Raw genomic sequence first — 22407 nt, forward strand, 5'->3', positions numbered from 1 at the left:
ACCAAAATTGCTTAAGTTGCCATGTTAACAACATCTGTGAGTGTGTGGAAATGGGCCCCGAAAGTCTAGTCTTACCCATTGGAAGCTTCCAAGGCTCAACTGTGAAAAGCCAGAACAAACCAAAAGTACATTCGTAATGTAGGCTCTAAAATTGATACCATGAAAAATAAGTATCGAACCTACTAATGTTACAGTTGAAACGTAATGATATTTTAATACATTTCACAACCCTATGTGACAAGTAAAATGGGGAAAAAAATCTGTTTATGTAAGCAATAAAACTAAACACACAAATGTTAAAAAAAGGCTTAAAAATTCAAAGTTTCATGAACTGAAGGGGGTGGGGGGAGAGGGGGAATCTATCAAGCTAAAAAGTGTTTTCCTCAATTCTTAACACCTCCAAACAGTGAAGGTTTTCTCTGTACAAATCATTTACATTTACATCATTTAGCAGACGCTCTTATCCAGAGCGACTTACAACAGTGCTTAGTAGTCTACGACTGTTCTTCAGTCAAATCATCAAACCTACTGTGGTACCATCCAAACCCCTTGCCAAAATACTGGAAGCAGCTAGTCAACTCTTTTTGCTTAAAGAATTATTAAATGCTCAAAAAATAAGGCAGCTATATGTTCTTGGATTTTACATTTTTCAAAAGCAAGTATTTTGGGGAAAAAAATATCCGTATCTTACGCACACTCCACTCTTCCCCTGCGTAAAATAAAATGTGTTAGTAACTGGTAGGCCTGTGCGATATATCGAGTGGCACAATATGAACAATTTTTTTTAATGCATCATTTCAAAACAAACCTATCGCAATATATTATGTAATATGTTTTATTAAACACTACAAGTGTGTAGTACGTTATTTCTGCTAATTGGAGCACATCCTAAATGCAGTCATTGTGATTAAACCCCGCCTCCTGCTTATCTTAAACAGTAACAACAATGGCTGAGACGGAGGCAGAAACGAGTACGGCTATCAGCGATGATTTAGTGCCAAAAAAAGGTACAAATGTGACCTCTGTTGTTTGGAAAAGGTTTGGCTTTAGACAAAATGATACAGAACAAAAGACTGTTATATGTAATCTTTGTAAGAGAGAATTAGGAACGAAGAGCGGCAACACCTTGAACCTCTTCAATCATTTGAAAACAAAACACGTTACGAAGTACGAAGAATGTATTAAACTTCGCGAAAACTCTGCTCAAAATGCAACGAAACACATCCCTGCCGCAAAACAAATCACGCTGGTGGCAATGTTCTCTCGTTGCATACAGTATGAAAAAACAAGCCCCAAATGGAAGGAAATAACAGCTGCAGTAACATACCACATTGCAAAAGATATGGTCCCTGTTGCCACTGTCGAAAAACATGGATTTCAGAAACTACTGAGAACGATCGATCCCAAATATGTAATTCCCAGTCGGAAATACTTTGCCGAAGAAGTGCTGCCCAAATTATACAACGAGGTAAAGGAGAAAATTCTGAATCAGCTTCAGAAAGTTCGCCACTTCTCCACCACATCCGATCTGTGGACTAATTGTACCATGCAACCATACATGAGCCTAATGGTTCATTTTATTGAAAACTGGGCGATAAGAAGCCTTTGTCTTCAGACAGGATTTGCACCAGATGACCATACCGGAGAAATGATTGTGCTGGGGCTCAAACATGCACTTAAATCGTGGAAATTACACGACGCGACAAGTGTGCATTACCACGGATAACGCTGCAAATGTGATTAAAGCCGTTGATCTGAACAAATGGAAGAGACTGCAGTGCTTTGGTCACCGGCTGAATCTGGCGATTGGTATGGCGTGTGTATGCGTGCTAGTAATGTGTCAATCATGAACGAAACGGTGCTAAATTTGGCTAAATTATAAAAAGCTGGAGTGGGAAAATGAAGAGGCTTTTGGGAGCCGAAAGAGCCGATTCTTAGTGAGCTGGGCAAAATGATCCGGCTCACTAAAAAGAGCCGAAATGCCCATTACTAGTGCATGCGTGTATGAGAAATGTTTGAAAATAAATAATAACACGTAATATAAGAAATTTGTAATAATAAATGTAAAGTGTGTGTGTGCACATATGAGAAGTATGTTAAATTAAATAATAAATATGCTAAGAAATAGTAAATAAACGTAAATAGTGTGTATGAGAAATATTAATTAATAATAACGTAAATAATTAATAAGGCTGTAATTTGTGTTTGGTTTTAGAGAGAAGCATGAGAGATCCCCGCATTGAACGGGCAATTGGTGTAAGCAAAAGAATTGTTGCATGTTTTTCCTTCAGCTGGAAAAAAAGAAGGGATTTGACCGCAACACAGAAAGAACTCAATCTGCCTTCCCATCAGCTCATAACAGAATCCCCTACAAGATGGGGGTCAAGGACAGCAATGATACAGAGAGTGTTGGAACAAGAGAGGGCCATCACCCAAGTTCTCTCATCTGACAAGAAAACCAGACATCTGGCACTTACATGGCAGGATGTAGATATACTAGAGTCAACTGATAAAGCTATTCGACCCCTCCTGGAATTTACAAATGCACTCTCAGCTCAGTTCTATGTTACAGTCTCCTATGTTAAGCCAGTGCTACACCTTTTTCAAACCAGCATCTTGGCTCACCAGCCAGAAGACACAGAACTCACTATGTCAATTAAGACCAAAATTCTTGATTATCTGAGAGAGAAATTTGATGACCCTGCCACCCAACAACTACTAGACATTGCTTCTTTTTTGGATCCACGTTTCAAAAGATCATACATTCCTGAGGAAAAGTATGAAGAGGTCAAACACAGACCCTTCAACATGATGAGACCAGTGCCCAGCCTGACTTAGCTGGGAAACTTTCAGAAGCAGCTTTTCATAAGCAGCTGAAGCATCACCACCACCAGCCAAAAAGGAGAAGCGAAGCCTTGGTAGCTTCTTTAAAAGGCCAACATCTTTATCAACATTGTCTGACAGAGATAAAATTGAAGCTGAACTTTCAACCTACCTACAAGCAGCTGAAATTGACACTGAGACAAACCCACTTGCATGGTGGAAAGAGCATGAACCAAACTTTCCAACTCTCAGTCACCTTGCAAAAAAATATCTCTGCATACAGGCCACTAGTTCGCCCTCAGAAAGGGCATTTAGCACAGGTGGCAACATAGTGAACTACCACAGGGCATCTTTAAAGCCAGAGGCAGTTGACAGACTTGTCTTTCTTGCACAAAATTTGTGAAATTGTGTTACCTGAATGCATGTTCTTGCCACGCTTTATTTGTTTACAAAACATAGCTTAAAAAGAGCATATTGAGACATTATTATTTTAAGTTTTTTTTAGGCAAACCTAGTAAAGTAGATAAAGCATCTACTCCTACGTCACCTAATATTCAGACAACTGGCTTTCTTGTGTAAATGTTTAGATGTGTTTCTTGCATTAATGAGTATATTTTGGTTTATGCCTATGATGTAAAAGTTGTAAGTTTGCAATTACATGTAAATAACTAAAGAGCAGTATAAATGTGTGGCTTCTTTTTCAAGTGATAATAGATAGGAAAAAAATATCGCTGCATATCGTATATTGACTTTTGGTCCAAAAATATCGCAATTTGAATTTTGAGCCATATCGCCCAGCCCTAGTAATTGGTGTCTTAAATTCAGTCCACAAACATAGAAGAAACCAAAAATGGACACTCCAATGGAATTGCTAAGTCTATCTAAAATGTCTTTTTATACCATGATGAAAATTCTTGCCCTCACTGCCAGCCCAACAAACTCCAACCTGCCACCCACTTTATGTAAACTTAAGAGCAGTGCAACAGATTAACAAGCACAGGTGCTAACGGAGTTTTCTGTCCTCCAGGTTTGTGCAAATGCTATTTGCATGCAGACTTTATTATGACTCAAAAAATTTATTTTTGAAAACTTTAAAATATTTTACCATGTGCTGACCATGCATCAACTTTTAGCTCTGACTGTTAATGGTCAATTCTTCTGTAACAAATTAACATGAAACTAACAGTCAGTTCTGGTGACATGCTGATTGCTATGCAGAAATGCAAACAAGAAGTTCACTGTATTCTGTACACGTGATAATATATTTAAGCTTCAAACACAGAAGAGATTAAAGTTCATACAGCAGGTCTTACTTTCTAAATTTCATTACAGATTACTTCTCAACCACCGATATGGTGGCTTAACTCAGATGGCGCAAGCTGTTTTAATCGAATCTGCGCCTCCGGATTACAGTTTTACTCGTGCAGATCGCCAAGGAAAAAGAGGCGGTGGCTTGGCAAACATTTACTCAAACCGGTTAAAATGTAAAGATGTCAGTTTTGGTAAATTCAAGTCCTTTGAGTATCTCGCCGTTGTTATCCATGGAGATTCTCACATTCTAGTATTATCCGTGTATAGACCTCCAAAATTCAACGCGTCTTTTTTTGAGGAATTCTCTGACTTAATGTCAATTTTAATTGCGAACTATGACACACTCTTAATAATCGGCGACTTTAATTTTCATATAGATAATCAGTGTGACCAAAAAGTAAAAGAATTTATGAAACTCCTAGACTCTTTCGATTTGAGACAGCTCGTTAATCAGCCTACACATAAAGCAGGTCATACGTTAGACTTAGTGATTACTAAAGGACTAAAAGTTGACATAAAGCAGGTCATTGATACGGGTCTATCAGACCATTTTCTTCTACTTTTTAATATAGAAATAATGATAGAAAACACTCATGAGAAGCATATCATTAAAAAAAAACGCTTCTTTGTAAGTTTTAAAGCTGCTGATGAGTCAAACATTCTAAGCAATCAGTCCGTTTATAGTGCCAACTATAATAGCGAGGATAATGTAAATAGTAAGGTGGAAAGATTTAATACTAAGGCGAGAGCTGCTGTTGACATAGTTGCACCTGAAAAGACAGTTAAAAAATTTTCTGCCATTGTTATACCATGGAAGACCCAAAGAGTGTCTGATTTAAAGAGATCATGACGTAGAGCGGAGCGTAAATGGAGGAAAACTAAACTATCCACTATGAAATATTAAAAGTTAAAATAACAGAATACAATAACACAGTCCGTCTTGAGAGGCGCTGCTATTTCTCTAAGATTATAAATAACAATGCTAGTAATCCCAGAGTCTTATTCTCGACAATTGATCATCTGTTAAACCCAGGTAACTCAAAGGAATGCCTCCTAAGTACTTCCAGTAAAACATGTGAGGCTATTGCTGTATTTTTCAATCAAAAAAATTAATGATATTAGAAATAACATAGTATATCTCCCCAACACTAAGGATCCTCCTAAACCCCAGTATTCCATTATAAACAAATTAAACTCTTTCACTAGGATAGATTTACCTGATATACATATAAATTTCTCAAATGAAACCCTCCACCTGCGTCCTTGACCCAATACCAACAAATTTTTTTCAAAGAAGTATCGGGCATGCTAATTAATAATGTTCTTGACATAGTAAATTCGTCATTAGATACGGGGGTCTTCCCAGACTGTCTTAAGACTGCTGTAGTTAAACCCCTACTTAAGAAAAATAATCTGGACCCCTCAGCTCTTGAAAATTTTAGACCCATCTCTAACCTGCCTTTCTTAAGTAAAATTCTAGAGAAGGCAGTCATTATGCAGTTAAATGAGCACCTCAATAAACATGCTATTCTTGATAAATTTCAGTCAGGTTTTAGAACAAATCACAGCACAGAAACTGCACTCGTTAAAGTAGTAAATGACTTGTGGGTAAATGCAGTCAAAGGCCATTTATCTGTTCTCATCCTCCTAGATCTGAGTGCAGCATTTGACACCATTGATCATAATATTCTTAGAAATTGCCTTAGTCAATGGGTGGGCCTCTCTGGCAGCGTCTTAAATTGGTTTGAATCCTACCTGGCAAAGAGAAAATTCTTTGTTAGTTGTGGTAATTACAACTCAAAGACACATGATATCCTATATGGTGTTCCACAAGGCTCTATCCTGGGTCCGCTGCTCTTCTCAATCTACATGCTTTTGTTAGGTAAGATTATCTCAGGGCATAACGTGAGCTACTACAGCTATGCTGATGACACACAGCTGTATTTATCAATTGCACCGGATGACCCCGATTCTCTTGACTCACTAACACAATGTCTAACTTGTATCTTAGAATGGATGAATAGTAACTTTCTCAAGTTAAATAAAGAGAAAACTGAAATCTTAGTGATTGGCAATAATGGATACAACGAGGCTATTAGAAAAACTGGTTGCATTAGGATTAAAAGTCAAAACGGAGGTAAAAAGCTTAGGGGTAACTTGACTGTAATCTAAATTTTAAATCGCATATTAAATCAGATCACTAGGACATCATTTTTTCACTTAAACATAGCAAAAGTTAGACCTCTTATATCATTGAAAGATGCTGAGAAATTAGTTCACGCGTTTGTTTTCAGTCGACTAGATTATTGTAACGCACTCCTCTCAGGACTACCCAAAAAAGACATAAATCGTTTGCAACTAGTGAAGAATGCAGCTGCTAGAATCCTAACCAGGAAAAGAAAAACCAAGCACATCTCTCCAGTTTTGATGTCACTACACTGGTTACCTGTGTCATTCAGGATTGACTTTAAGGCTTTATAAACCATGAGCAGAATTTTAAATAAATAATCTCACCCCATTTTATATATCGGAATGTCTGATGTCTTATATTCCAAATCGTAACCTCAGATCCTCAACTGAGTGTCTCCTTAGAATTCCAAGAGCAAAACTTAAAAGAAGTGATGAGGCGGCCTTCTGCTGTTATGCACCTAAAATCTGGAATAGCCTGCCAGTAGGAATTTGCCAGGCTAACACAGTGGAGCACTTTAAAAAAACTGCTGAAAACACATTACTTTAACATGGCCTTCTCATAACTTCACTGTAATTTAAATCCTGATACTCTGTATATCCAATTCATTATAATAACTATTCATGGTGGCTCTAAAATCTGTACTAACCCCTACTCTCTCTTCTGTTTCCTTTTCCGGTGTCCTTTTGGAGGTGGCTTGCGGCACCACCATCTACTCAAAGCACCATGATGTTCCAACAATGATGGATGGATTAAAAGCCAGAAGTCTGTATGACCATCAGCATCAAGTGACTCTGTGAGAACCCTAACTACAAAGAGGACTATTTCATTTATGTTAGGTAGAATGCCCAGAGGGGACTGGGTGGTCTCGTGGCCTGGAACCCCTACAGATTTTATTTTTTTCTCCAGCTTTCTGGAGTTTTTTTTGTTTTTGTTTTTTCTGTCCACCCTGGCCATCGGACCTTCCTCCTTTTTCTATGTTAACTAATGTCTTATTTTAATTTCTTATTTTGTCTTTTATTTTTCTTTTCTTCATTATGTAAAGCACTTTGAGCTACTTTTTGTATGAAAATGTGCTATATAAATAAATGTTGATATGTCTTTAATAAAAATAAAAATATAAATCCCGAGTCATGGCAGTATAGTTTTAAAATTATCTTTACATGCACTTGAGCATGGGAAAGGCGTTATATAAATAAAACGTAGTAGTACTACTACTACTGACTAATGTCCGTAATTAGTTACTTAACAATATCATCACCTTGGAAGATTGGAGATCTTAAATGACATAAGGATACAAATGGAAGATTGCAATGATTTGTAAGAACCAATTAATCCCCCAAACTCCCTGCTTCATCACCCATGAAAGTCACTTGCTTGTTTTAAGCAATATGACTAACTGTGGCAAGTTAACCAAGTTCAATGCTGGGAACTGCACTGTGGAAAGTTTGTTCCGCTTACAATGCGGCCTCAAAGCCACACCAATGACAAAACCACAATACCACAAAATCAATCATGGCACAAACAATATAAGCTTATAGTTAGCTTGTGCTAAAGAATCTTTCAACATACAATTACAGAGTCAAGTTCGGTCAGAGAAGCAAAGATACTGTAAGTTGCCAGAGACGAATGATCGGTTGTTGAAGGTACTTCATCTGTTGTTGTGTTCAGGTGCTACAAAAGTGTGCACAAGTTTGGACAGTAAGTTGAGCAGATCAGCAGATGTGGTGCTCCAGGGTGTCCACTGTCCAGGCGAGACCCAGTGGGGTCTCAAAGTGTCAGGGTGTGTGTGGCAACACATTTTTGTGACTTTCAGTGAATACTGTTTGGGTATATTAAACAATTTGTGTCTAAAGTTTAGCTATCCCTTTTCTACAAGTCTCTGTAAAATAAAACTTCTTTGGCCTTTGCAATGTCAAAGTTCAAAAATTTTTTTTTCTTCAAAAGACTATAAATCCATGAAATTAGTAAGTAACCCACCTAAACATAAGGACAAATCAAATATGGTATAGTTGGTGGAGGGTTAGGGCTAGGTGGTCGATTATGTAATTTATTCCATGAAAAAAAACGAACAAATTTCCCACCCGTGGCTCCAATAGCTGGGATTGCCCCCTCAGTTATGAGTTTCCTGTAATCAGTCTCTGATAATTGACTGGGAGAAAAAATAAAACAAAAAGTTTCTTGTTCCTCCACATAGACTTCTTTTAGCTGTGCAATGTTTGAGGGTAGTCTTGCATGCACAGCTCGTTTCAAAAAGCAGCACCTTGATAGGAATTAAGATCCGGGCTTTGATTTGTCCATTCCAGGGGCCTCATCTATAAACGATGTGTATGCTAGGAAATGTTGCATAAGAACGTTTCCACGTTCAAATCGCGATGTATAAAACCTAAACTTGGCATGAAGCCACGCACATTTCCACGGAACCTCATACCCTGTCGTACGCAAGCCAGCTCAATCCCATGCATACGTGTGTTGTCCGCTGGCACTTTGCAGACTGGCGGCACCCAGAGTCAAAGCAGTGCTACTGTTCCTGTGTGGTTTATCTTTCTTTTTCAAATCCACATCCCTGACACGGCTTTATAAATAGACTGAAATGAACTGCATATTGTTTATTAGTTTAAGGCATCTGATTGTAATTAACCTGTAACAACATAATGGTCCACGGAATGGCCAAACTATTCCAAATACCATAGCTGCTTTAGCGTTGTTACTCTCACTGCACCTTTTTTCTTCTTTCAACTGCTCCCGTTAAGGGTTGCCACAGCGGATCATCTTTTTCCATATTACTCTCACTGCACCACTCTGAGAAGCTGATAAGAAAGAATTATCGGTATACAGCATCAAGCACATGCTGTCTCAGCCATGCTTCCTATTTGAACTGCTTCTCACACGGCAAATGCTTCAAAACCTTTCCTGTACGGACCTCACGGTTCAGAAACAGTTTCATCCCAAGAGCTCTAAATGCAATCAATCTGTCCATCAACTGCTTCTTGTAGAACTGTTTGTACTTATTAGTACAATCACCTCACCGTAACCTTGCACTACAGTTATAATATTGCACAACCACAGCCACTTAGAGTGCATATTTACATATGATGACAATATCATTTTAAAGATAAGATGCAGCAAAATATATTATACTGATAAAACTAACTTCATTTAAAAAATCTATATTGTTAATAATTAAAGGACACGGTGTTGCTACGCTAGCAAGGATCTGGCGCTCCGTTCATGGATTGTTCCTGCCTCGCACTGTATGCTTCACTGGGACTGGCATGAAGGACAGAATAATTAAACATGTACTACGAAGATATTTCAGTGTTCCTTAAAAGTTTTGAAGACTCTGCGTTCTAAGCTTACAGATGGCTTAACGTCTATTACAGAGCGGATTGTGTGGCGATTGGGTATTTGGAGAAAGAAAGGTAAGGACAGGAATTGGGGGTTAGTACGTTTGAAAGAGACAGTACTGCTGCAATAAATTCATCGAAGGTTGCGCACAATCACTGCGCCACTGTGTTCCCATGTTTAATAACACACTTTAACTCCTATCATCATGAAAATGATATCAAGTTTACATCTCAGTATTTTAAGTATTCAGAGAGCTGTAATCTATACTAATAAAAGGCAAAGCCCTCACTGACTGACTCACTCACACTACTAATTCTCCAACTTCCCGTGTAGGTAGAAGGCTGAAATTTGGCAGGCTCATTCCTTACACCTTACTTACAAAAGTTTGGCAGGTTTCATTTCGAAATTCTACGTGTAATGGTCATAACTGGAACCTGAACTGAACTGAAAATGTGAACGTGAACTGAAAACAAGGAAGAGATTTACAGCACGAGTCAAACGCGGGAACGAAGGTAAATGACGTTAATTGTTGAGTGTCTTAATACTGTGTAAGCATACATATTAACACATGTACAATTAAACGTGCAATTACGGGGTGATTTCTCAGGCTTAAAAGCTCGCCTTTTATTAAAAAGGTAAATGCAAACTATTTTCATTCTGAAGGGCACAAACCACGTTAGATTTCATGCTCAACAGTAAGCTCAGCACACATCTTGGTCATATTACAACTGGAGGGGCGAACTGACAACGTGGTATACAAAGAGATCCTTAACAAATAATTATTGATTCATTTTCCCTCAGTTTAAAAAGGTTTACTTTTCTTCTTAATAAAAATTTTAAAGCAGTACTTCGCCGCTGCGAAGCGTGGCTATTTTGATATATATCAAAATATATCGCATCATCACGCCTCCCACGTAAGCACGTGAACTAACCCGCTGCCGTTTGCAATGCCATATTCGCGAGATACAAGTTTAATGAGAAGACACGAGGTATAAACGACAGTTTGGATCACTTTGTAACAGAGTTAAAATTGCTATAGCGAGAAACTTTTAACTGCTGGGTCTTAGCTAACATTAAATAAACCCGTGGACATCGCAACATCACACAAGAGAGCGGCTCACGTGAAGTGACTGAACGCAGCAGGAGTGATCACTTCCATGAATCAAACCTGTTCAAAAAACACATTACACAATTGATAAGGTACGAAAACAATATGAAACCGATTGTGGATTTGCGTACAGCCACTGAAACTTTGTGACGGCACGAGACTTCAGGTCACGTGTCTGCAAAAGAACCTCATTGAGGCAACTATTTTTACTGGTGGTGGCTCAGGGGAGAGAGTTTTTATTCCTCGCATCCCCGTTATACCCTCTGATCTCCCATTTCAATTCAAACGCCTACAATTTCCACTAAGGCTCTGCTTCGCAATGACAATTAATAAGTCTCAGGGACAGACCCTACAAAAGGTTGGCATTGATTTCAGGCAGGACTGCTTTTAACATGGCCAACTGTACATTGCATGCTCAAGAGTAAGCTCATCACACAGCTTGGTCATATTACAACCAGAGGGGCGAACTGACAACGTGGTATACAAAGAGATCCTTAACAAATAATTATTGATTCATTTTCCCTCAGTTTAAAAAAAAAGCTTACTTTTTTTCTTAATAAAAATTTTAAAGCAGTACTTCGCCACTAAGAAGCGCGGGTATTTTCAATTATATATATATATATATATATATATATATATATATATATATATATATATATATATATATATATATATATTAGTTAGTAATCCCTCCTCCATCGCAGGGGTTGCGTTCCAGAGCCACCCGCAAAATAAGAAAATCCGCGAAGTAGAAACCATATGTTTATATGGTTATTTTTATATTGTCATGCTTGGGTCACAGATTTGCGCAGAAACACAGGAGGTTGTAGAGAGACAGGAACGTTATTCAAACACTGCAAACAAACATTTGTCTCTTTTTCAAAAGTTTAAACTGTGCTCCATGACAAGACAGAGATGACAGTTCCGTCTCACAATTAAAAGAATGCAAACATATCTTCCTCTTCAAAGGAGTGCGTGTCAGGAGCAGATGTCAGAGAGATAGAGAAAAGCAAACAAATCAATAGGGCTGTTTGGCTTTTAAGTATGTGAAGCACCCCGGCACAAAGCTGTTGAAGACGGCAGCTCACACCCCCTCCGTCAGGAGCAGAGAAAGAGAGAGAGAGAGAGAGAGAGAGAGTTTGTTTTTCAATCAAAAATCAATACGTGCACTTCGAGCTTTTAAGTATGCAAAGCACCGTGCAGCATGTCGCTTCAGGAAGCAGCTGCACAGAAGGTAACAACGTAAAGATAATCTTTCAGCATTTTTAGACGAGCGTCCGTATCGTCTAGGTGTGCAAACAGCCCCCCTGCGTCAGGATCAGAGAAAGTCAGCGCAAGAGAGAGAAAAGTAAGTTGGGTAGCTTCTCAGCCATCTGCCAATAGCGTCCCTTGTATGAAATCAACTGGGCAAACCAACTGAGGAAGCATGTACCAGAAATTAAGAGACCCATTGTCCGCAGAAATCCACGAACCAGCAAAAAATCTGCGATATATATTTAAATATGCTTACATATAAAATCCGCGATGGAGTGAAGCCGCGAAAGGCGAAGCACGATATAGCGAGGGATTACTGTATACACACACATATCAACATTATATATTATATATACACACATACATACATATATGTACATATCTAGATAGAGAGATAAATAGAGATAGAGATATATATATATATATCTCTCTCTCTCTCTACATACATACACATATCTATATATATATACCCCCCCCCGATCAAACTGACTTATCTGCGGCTTAAATTTGACACGTTTCTCCTAGATCCCCGCCAATGTTAAAATTAGTGTCCAATGCAAATGACTAAGTATTTCAGGGCGTGATCAATGTTGTGGTGTACTTAGTTTTTACAAATATGAAATTTGCATTATTATTATTTATTTAAATTAAACCATGGACTACAAAATGTAAATTTGGCATGTTTGTTATATCACCTTTATCTAGATACTGTTTAAATGAAGACCAAATATTGTTATGTCTACATGTGTTTAAAAAAGTTTAATGAACAAGAATAAAAACCAAAGGCAAGCAATTCATAGTAAAAAGGAGATGCAAGTATGGCATCAAAGTGATAACCTGAATAATCTGAAATAAAATAAAGTTGCATATTCTATATGAAAGAATATTTCTTAAGGAAGCCATTTAAATGAATGCAAAACTTATCAAATACAAATAAATATAATTAACCTGAACACTGTCTACACTAAACAGGAAGTAGACGTTTACTAGAAGCTATGTGCCACTGACCTTTATTTCAATTTACACTGCTAAAATAAACATGCAAAAATTGATCTGAGTAAATAAGCAATGGTTTAAAATCAAGTAAACTAATGGATATGGCAAGAGCTGATCAATAATTAGTCAAGGTAAAATCTTAAAACGGAAAGATAACTACTTACAGTGCATCCAGAAAGTATTCACAGCGCATCACTTTTTCCAATTATGTTACAGCCTTATTCAAAAATGGATTAAATTCATTTTTCCCCCTCAGAATTCTACACACAACACCCCATAATGACAACATGAAAAAAAGTTTGAGATTTTTGCAAATTTATTAAAAATAAAAAAAATTGAGAAAGCACATGTATATTAGTATTCACAGCCTTTGCCATGAAGCTCAAAATTGAGCTCAGGTGCATCCTGTTTCCCCTGATCATCCTTGAGATGTTTCTGCAGCTTAATTGGAGTCCACCTGTGGTAAATTCAGTTGATTGGACATGATTAGGAAAGGCACACACAACCAAGCATGAAGTCAAAGGAATTGTCTGTAGACATCCGAGACAGGATTGTCTTGAGGCACAAATCTGGGGAAGGTTACAGAAAAATTTCTGCTGCTTTGAAGGTCCCAATGAGCACAGTGGCCTTTATCAATCATAAGTGGAAGAAGTTTGAAACCACCAGGACTCTTCCAAGAGCTGGCCGGCCATCTAAACTGAGCAATCGGGGGAAAAAGGCCTTAGCCAGGGAGGTGACCAAGAACCCGATGGTCACTCTGTCAGAGCTCCAGAGGTCCTCTGTGGAGAGAGGTGAACCTTCCAGAAGGACAACCATCTCTGCAGCAATCCACCAATCAGGCCTGTATGGTAGAGTGGCCAGACGGAAGCCACTCCTTACTAAAAGGCACATGGCAGCTCGCCTGGAGTTTGCCAAAAGGCACCTGAAGGACTCTCAGACCATGAGAAAGAAAATTCTCTGGTCTGAGAAGACAAAGATTGAACTCTTTGGTGTGAATGCCAGGTGTCACGTTTGGAGGAAACCAGGCACCGCTTATCACCATGCCAATACCATCCCTACAGTGAAGCATGGTGGTGGCAGCATCATGCTGTGGGGATGTTTTTCAGCGGCAGGGACTGGGAGACTAGTCAGGATAAAGGGAAAGATGACTGCAGCAATGTACAGAGACATCCTGGATGAAAACCTGCTCCAGAGAGCTCTTGACCTCAGACTGGGGCGATGGTTCATCTTTCAGCAGGACAACGACCCTAAGCACACAGCCAAGATATCAAAGGATTGGCTTCAGGACAACTCTGTGAATATCCTTGAGTGGCCCAGCCACAGCCCAGACTTGAATCTGATTGAACATCTCTGGAGAGATCTTAAAATGGCTGTGCACTGATGCTTCCCATCCAACCTGATGGAGCTTGAGAGGTGCTGCAAAGAGGAATGGACAAAACTGGCCAAGGATAGGTGTGCCAAGCTTGTGGCATCATATTCAAAAAGTCTTGAGGCTGTAATTGCTGCCAAAGGTGCATCGACAAAGTATTGAGCAAAGGCTGTGAATACTTATGTACATGTGATTTCTCGTTTTTTTCATTTTTAATAAATTTGCAAAAACCTCAAGTAAACTTTTTTCACGTTGTCATTATGGGGTGTTGTGTGTAGAATTCTGAGGAAAAAAAATGAATTTAATCCATTTTGGAATAAGGCTGCAACATAAAATGTGGAAAAAGTGATGCGCTGTGAATACTTTCCGGATGCACTGTAAGTTCAGGACTCAGAGTTTCTGTGAATGTGGTAGGGCCTCCATTTTAACAAACAATAAAACGTCCAACTTGAATCTTAAGGAATGGCATGAACAAAATATACAGTTTATTAGCTCTCCCACCCATAGCCATCTAACCACTAGGAGTTTTACCATAAGGAGGAAAACGGGCATTTTGGACGCCAAAAACAGAAGAGAAGTTCTTCTGTTCAAGGTTTCACGACTGTTGCAACACACTTTATTAAAAAATAATAAAATAGGTCCTGAATAGTGAAATTGAAACGGCAAAAGAAGTTTCCACTCCATAGTGTGGAACTTAATGAAAACTAAGATGCACAAATAACCATAATCATATTAGATTTATATGTTAAAGTTTACAGGTTTTTTTTTTTTTTTTAAATCAGCACTTGAAGACATTGCAGCACATTAGGGACACAGGTGTTTGAGTGCCTGATGGTCTAAAACAGACATGCTCTCTGTTCCATTTAGTTTTGAAATATTAGTTCTAACCAAAATCATAAAATTGACAGCTTAATAGTAGCAAAAATCTAAAACATTTATGTAGTGCAAATGAAAAAGCGGGAAATTCATAAACATGTCTGGAATTTATATGTGATAAGATAAGGTACCCTCATCATCAAATGTGATGCTGAAGAGCCTCATGTTTAAACTTGTTCCACTAACTGTGACTCACATCTTTTGCTCCCACACTGGACAGAAGTTAAGAAATTTAACCCTTAAAGTAATGGATAAACCAATCATGAAAATCAAGAACTTAACTTGATACATAAGTGCCCTTGTCTCTCAACATTGCTCATACACACTGATTATTGATAAAAAGAGGACAGCGAGTGACAACAAGGTGAAACATGGGGGATAGAACAGAAGTGGAAAAGGCTTAGAGCATAACCAACTGCAAAAGCCTTTTTCCAGTATCATGTCAAGATACCAAAGATTCCTGCTTTATAATTATTTTGAGTGACATCACTCTTTTGATGCTTGTTCCAAATCAAGGAGTTGTTTACTTACAAAAGTTAAGCAGCTGAATTGATCAAATGTATCCAAAGAACAAAAGAACTGTTGTTGGGCTTCAGGAATGGCTGGGCAACACAACCTCAAATAAATATGGCAATAATTTAACACAGTTTCTTAAACTATGGGCTGCAAGGTGCTGCCTTTTGAGTCAAGCACAGTTGTTACTCTCTGTTGTATTTATTGATTACATTCTAACAGAATATACACATTTAAAACTCTGAATGTTTAGTAGACTTTTAAGTATTAAATGCAAACTATACCTCAAATTCTATTAGAAATATACCTTCAGATTTTTTTTAACTGACTTGCAGTTAGAATGTACAAATTTTGCCAGTTTTGACCCCATAAACAAGTATCGAACATGTGGATTAGGCAACACAAGTGACATTTTTTTCATTTTTTCCATGGATGTTTTCCATAACATTTACCACTGTCCAGCATTGGTCACCTATCGAGGCAGTTTAGGAGAATCTCTCTCATATACTTTCTCCAAGAAACATGAGATTAAAATTTCTTCCTTGACCTACAACCTACAGAACATGGGGTAAAGTAATATTACACAAAAAAAAGTTCAATATTTTAGTGGTCAGTTGTGCTAGTGTAGGAAAAAATTGTATACTATTTGTAATAAAGCAAACCACAAAGTACCTCCACTTCCGTCTGCCTCAAATTGACACAAAACAGGAAGCACAGCTATCGACAGCTCGCAGTCTGACTGCTGATCAGAGTTCCCAAAGGCAAAAAGATGAAGCCACGCTTACCCAGTGCTAAATGGTCAATCATAAATACTAAAATCAATTTCAGGCATGCTGTCATACAGGAAAACAAGGTTTCTTTTATGTGGTTCTCCCTTTCTGTTTAATTCATTATTTTATAAACTTTTAGCTGATGGACCACAGTGAGCACATAAGAATATTCACAGAGTATGCAGAACAATTTAACACTAGGAATAAATAAAACTATATGCTAGTTGTCCCAGTTCGGTCTACTGAAGCTATCTGCCTACAAAGCATTGGATTCAGAAAAAGAAGAGAAGTATACTTTTTGTCAAAATGGATTAAAACCAAGTGGTATGAAGCAATTTTACACTAGAACTATATGGAATTTTGAGAAATTGGGGGGGGGGGATACAAAAAAAAAAAAGAAAACTTTGAGGGTCTCTCACATGCTCAGCTTCAGTCCAACCCCTTTCAAATGTCTGAAACACCTTTATTAAAAGGGTTCAGTTAAGTAGCCTGTAACTCAGTAGATATCTACTATACAATAAAACTCTAATCTCTCCATTGGTGTTTGGCCAGTTTGGCTGTGGCGGCTCTGTGGCAAGGATGACAACATGATACTTTAAGGGAGTAAAGTTCAATTCCTGATTAGAACAATTAAAAAAAAAACCAAAAAGAGCCAAAAACTGAGCATTTCAATGACAATGCAAATAACCTACTGACTGACAGTGAATTGATAAATATTAATTAGGTGCAACTCAAGTCACCATCAAAGATGGAACCTGTTTATCATTGCTGATAGTCAAAAGTGGACAGGTGGCAAAAGCAAGGCCCTTTTGAAATGACAAAATCTGAGAAGCAGCCTTTGCAGGAATGAGACAGAATGGAAAACCTGGAAGATACAGAGAAAATGATAATAGAAGTTGAGACACCCAAGGAATACCTAGCAGAGGCATAAGAGGAACAGTTTTAAAACTTATTCTATTACCAATCTTTGACAGGTAAGCATATTTAGTGATAAACGTAAAATGGGTACAATGTAAAATCAGAGAGCCGTCACTGAATGTCAAGCAGTCAAAAAATAAAAATAATAAATCATCTAAAAGAAGAAGAAACTGCGCAATTTGCAACACCCTACTATGATCAAAAATGAGACATTTGCAAAGACTACAACAGATACTGGACCAAGTCAAAGTACACATATGCAAAACAACCTGAGGAAGTATGGCACTAGAAGAATTTAAAACAAATCAGCCGTTTTCAAGTGTTCCAGGTCAGGTCAGGTTGGGGAGCTTGCACTGGTACAGCGAGTTGCCATACCCACCATATTATGAAATAGCTCCGGATCATGGTTGGCAACACGCCAGGCACACATGTGGTCCAGTCCCATCCTCCGGAAAAGACCCTCTATCTGCCGCAGCCAGGTGTTATGTTGGCGTGCCCTTGGCTTGGTCCAGCCACTTGGGTCCTCAACAATGAGGATCCTGCGAGCCGGATCACCCTTAGGGAATTGTGCCACATGGTCATAGTTTGTAACTGATAATCCCTCACAATGCAGGTAATGTGCCTCATTCAGGACTCTGTGAGCAACTAATCATTTGACACACAGTCAAACCAGCGGTACCCGTATTCTCCGAAGAGACACAGTACCAAAGGAGTCCAGTCTTCGTCTCAGGTCACTGGATAGCATCCATGTCCCACAACCATATAGCAAGACAGGAAGCACCAGAACTGTCAAGACTTGGATCTTCGTCCTTTTGCATAGATATCAGGTGCATCTTTCCAGCAACCTCATGAACCAAACCATCCCAACCCCCCACCCCCACCGCCCCTCCCACTCCAAAACCATCTACTGACTTCATAGGAAGAATCATTAAATTTTGTAATCCTCTTGACAAGGTCAACATTCTCTCTGCAGACACACACATTGCTAATGGCTGTGCCTAAGAGGTCATTAAAGGCCTGGATCTTGATTTTTATGCAGGACACTCGCAAGCCCAGACACTCAAGAGGACTTCTCACTCAGGCTCCCAAGAGCTCTAACCAGAGCCTCCATTGACTCCACAAAGATCACAGCATTGTCAGCAAAGTCAAGATAAGTGAATCCTTCTTCACTAACAGATGTCCCATAAGCTCCGTTTTCAGCTAAATAATAGTACCAAATGAACACTGAATGTTATGATTGGAAGATTCACCCGGTTTACATCGTCTTATATTTTTAAAAACTAAGGAATCCACTACATAGCTTTATTTTTAACCCTTCTACTAAAAAAAGGGTAATAGTTTGAGTGGTACTTCACAGATTCAGCATCCTGGCTTTGCTTACTGCCTCCAATGGTTTTCCATGTACAGTAAGCAAAGTCTCTCAGTGTCTGCATACATTTTCCTTCCACAGCTTCCAGAGAGATGCATTTGAGTTGACTGGCTCCTAAAATTGATGCCCAGCCCAAGGTTGTTTCCTGCCTTGAGTCTATTGTTACAGAGAGGGCCCCCAGCCTGAGAGTTAAATTAACCAGGTTTTGGAATGGTACGGTCCATTAGCTCATTTTTCCATTCAGCTCCTTAAACTGTTTTGTCCTTTACTAACCCTAGGATAGAACTTTGTCTTTTTCCTTCTCCAAGGTGACATTTTAAAGTCAAAAGTCCATCCATGGAGCAACACCTAGGATCCTTGTTGAAGCCACTAATTCTGTACAACACTCATTAATTGTATTGTAGCATTTCCATACAGAATGACAAAACAATTCAAGAAATTCTTTCAACAAATGCTAACCAGACACAGCAAGTATTTACTGACCAATACCCAGCCTGGGCAAGATCAGGCTTCACTCATGCAATGAATTACAGCCTAACTATTGTGTATTAGTGCTGTATACAGTACTAACAAAACAAGATACATACACAAATGCATTTTAACTCTCACACAACCAAAGATTCAAATACAGCTTTGACATTTGTTTTGGCGTAGTTTTTTTTTTTCCCCCTTCCCATTTGACTAAATGCAAATTTTTTTTGATAAAAAAAAAAAAAAAAAAAAAAAAAAAGAATATGCTCCAAATGAACTTGCCATGTTTAAAAATTTGTTTTAAAGGATTCAAGGCAAAACCTTGAAGATGGTGTCTTTGTTTAGAAAGTTTCTTATATTACATACATAAACACCCACCTTTTTTTAAGCCTAATAATAATTCATTACATTTATATAGCGCTTTCTCAGTACTCAATGCGCTATCCACACAGGGAGGAATTGGGAATCGTTGAACCATGTCTTATACAGGAACTTGTACCCTTATGATAAATTGTAAACCAAACAGGCGACTTCAGCAAAAATAATCAGAAAGACTTGAAATTGAGTATTCCACATCAACCAACCATAGGGTTTTACACCCTAAAAGGATTTGAGGAGTCAAAGTTACTCCTCTTCACAAAACTTTGAAGTAAATAGGGATTGGTAACAGAGGCATGTGGAGTGCCGTTTTATGTATTTCAAGGCTGTGAATAATGAAACGATAATATTTTTGATATCCGATTGTATTCTAACGGCCCTTACTTTCCACGGGTTAAAAATGACAAATTTCAATCATAAGTATTGTTTTACACCATTTACTTTACTAGTTATCTAGTCCTCTATGGTTCTCTATCAGAAAAAAAATATTGTTAAAACTGACCAGCTTTTATTGCAACTGTTTTTATTGTAAATGTTTAGATATTTCAAATATGACAACTATTCTTGTTTATTACATACTTCTGCCTCATGGAGTGAATCTTACGAACACCCAAAATTAGGGTAGCTTAAACTTATTAGGACTTTATACAGTTAATGAAACATACTATAAATTATGCAGTTTGGAAGGGGAAATATTTCATTACTGTCCAATAATTAAGAAAAGTGGATAAAATGAAAACATAACATTCACTGTGGCCCTCCAGGAATAGAGTTTGAGACTCTAGTTCTATTGGAAGAGGGAAACTAATCTGTTTTGCTGAACTAAATGCAGAACTGAATAAGAGGAAAGGAAGGGGATGACGGAGAAGGTTTCAATGGGATGGAGCCGTTAGAACTGAAACTTCCAGCTAGGTGATTTCCACACTACCTATAAAAAAGTACAGTACATCATATGTAGCGAATACCATAACAATGGGTAATAGCAAGACAATAAAATCATCACTTTATGAATCAAGCAAGTTTTTAATTTTTAATCTTACTTATGAAAGAAAAAGAAAACACAAACAAAAACACTATAATAATGGAGAACACCAAACAAATGAATTTGCCAGCAGGTGCATTAGAGAACATCCAAAAACAATTTACAAATTTTGATAGTTTAAAGCTTTGCAGTTATCTGAATCTGAAAATGTTCCTAACATACAAATGAACTTCATTTTCAAATCTAACAAAAGGTTTCTAATTGATAACTCGATTTATGAACATGAAATTTTGTCAATTAATAAAAACTTTCGCCTTCCATCTTTTAAACCTATAACAATCCAACAGAATACATAAAAAAATCTTCAGAAACCTCTCTTTTGATAAGCCTATAAAAAATTTTCCGATACACCCGAATGTAGAAAAAGGTCCAAAATAAATGTAAATCAGTTTCAGTGCAGAAGATGAGCAGCACGGCCGTAACTACTGGTACTCGGACAACAAAAAGAGCAGCTTGATTTACCGCTTAATTTATTTGTAACTTGCGGCCGAACATAAAGCGATTTAAGCAAAAACGAAATTGTACAATAAAATGTCGTCTTAATGTGGGCGCCAAAAGATTTCGTGTTAACCAAATGATCCTAATCCACAAGGACAATTGGGGTTACAACAATAACAATAAAATCTGCGCCCTCCGACTTTACAGAGAAGACAACAGCACATCTGATAAACACGCAGAATAAAAAAATGAATATAAATATCTGGAATTCGCTTTTGGGTTTCTTGAATTAATTTATGAAAACCCGGCCTAAATAGAGAATATTAAAAAAAAAAAACCATTAAGAAAAGAAACCGCTACAGCACGTGCCGCCAAGCAGCAGCAGCACCCCCTTGGGGTTCAAATCATGACCATAACAGGCAAGGGATCATGAAACGGCTGCCTCTCCGCTAAAAGCTCGCCTTACACCTTAAACTTCTTTGCGTGCCTTCATTTCTTACACGTAAATAATGCTTTTTAAGAAAAACGCACGAATTCCCTGGCTAGCCAATTACAAACGAATAAAACACACCACGAAGCACACGCGCAGTGTATTTCTTCAGATAACCTTACTCCTCCGCCCCTTCACGAAATAAAGCTAATTACCAACACACAGTAAAGAATAAAGAAATTAAACACCAAATTCTACTTACTGCTCCGTATGGGAACGCCATCTGAACAATGATGTAGTTAGATTCTCTGCGAATATCAACAAACTTCCTCAAATCTTTATTTCTTGCGATTTACGGTTTTAATGATAAAAATCTTTCTCTGGCACTTCCTACACTTTGGCTAATACGTCACGACGGATGTGGTCACGGCCCCCCTTTTCTCGTAAACCAGGCGGAAGAGTGGCCCAATTCCTGATTGACAGTTGTAAGAACTAATAGAAAAACAGGAAAGAGAATTTCTCCCGCCTACCATGGCAAACTTAAAACCAGGGGGCCGTAAAAGGGCGTCGTCAACGCAGATTCTCACGCACGCCCTCTCAAAGGGGGGAAAATTGAGAAAACAAGTAATCGTCGGCGTCTCCTGCTGTTTTTAAAATTGTGGGGCTCAGAATCCAGTAGGCTTTGAATACATTACACATTAGGGCTGCAGCTTGTTGTGAACATAACCTTCTATGTAGCATTACTTATTTATTTTTTACTTATATTCATTTACAAATCCCTATTTATTTATTTACTTATTTATCT

The 22407-nt window shown here is 38.1% G+C and overlaps 1 protein-coding gene across 1 annotated transcript in view; it reads right to left on the reverse strand.

The window, feature by feature from the left end:
• The window catches only part of gca (grancalcin), a 57291-nt gene extending 35259 nt beyond the window's left edge, over positions 1-22032 (reverse strand). The window contains exon 1 of the mRNA XM_028806394.2: positions 21865-22032. Within this exon, the coding sequence (XP_028662227.1) occupies positions 21865-21885 (21 nt within the window). The 5' untranslated portion in view covers positions 21886-22032. The remainder of the gene's footprint in view (positions 1-21864) is intronic.
• Between the last annotated feature and the right edge of the window lie 375 nt (positions 22033-22407).

Source organism: Erpetoichthys calabaricus, chromosome 8, assembly GCF_900747795.2.
Source record: "Erpetoichthys calabaricus chromosome 8, fErpCal1.3, whole genome shotgun sequence".
Taxonomy (NCBI): Eukaryota; Metazoa; Chordata; class Cladistia; order Polypteriformes; family Polypteridae; genus Erpetoichthys; species Erpetoichthys calabaricus.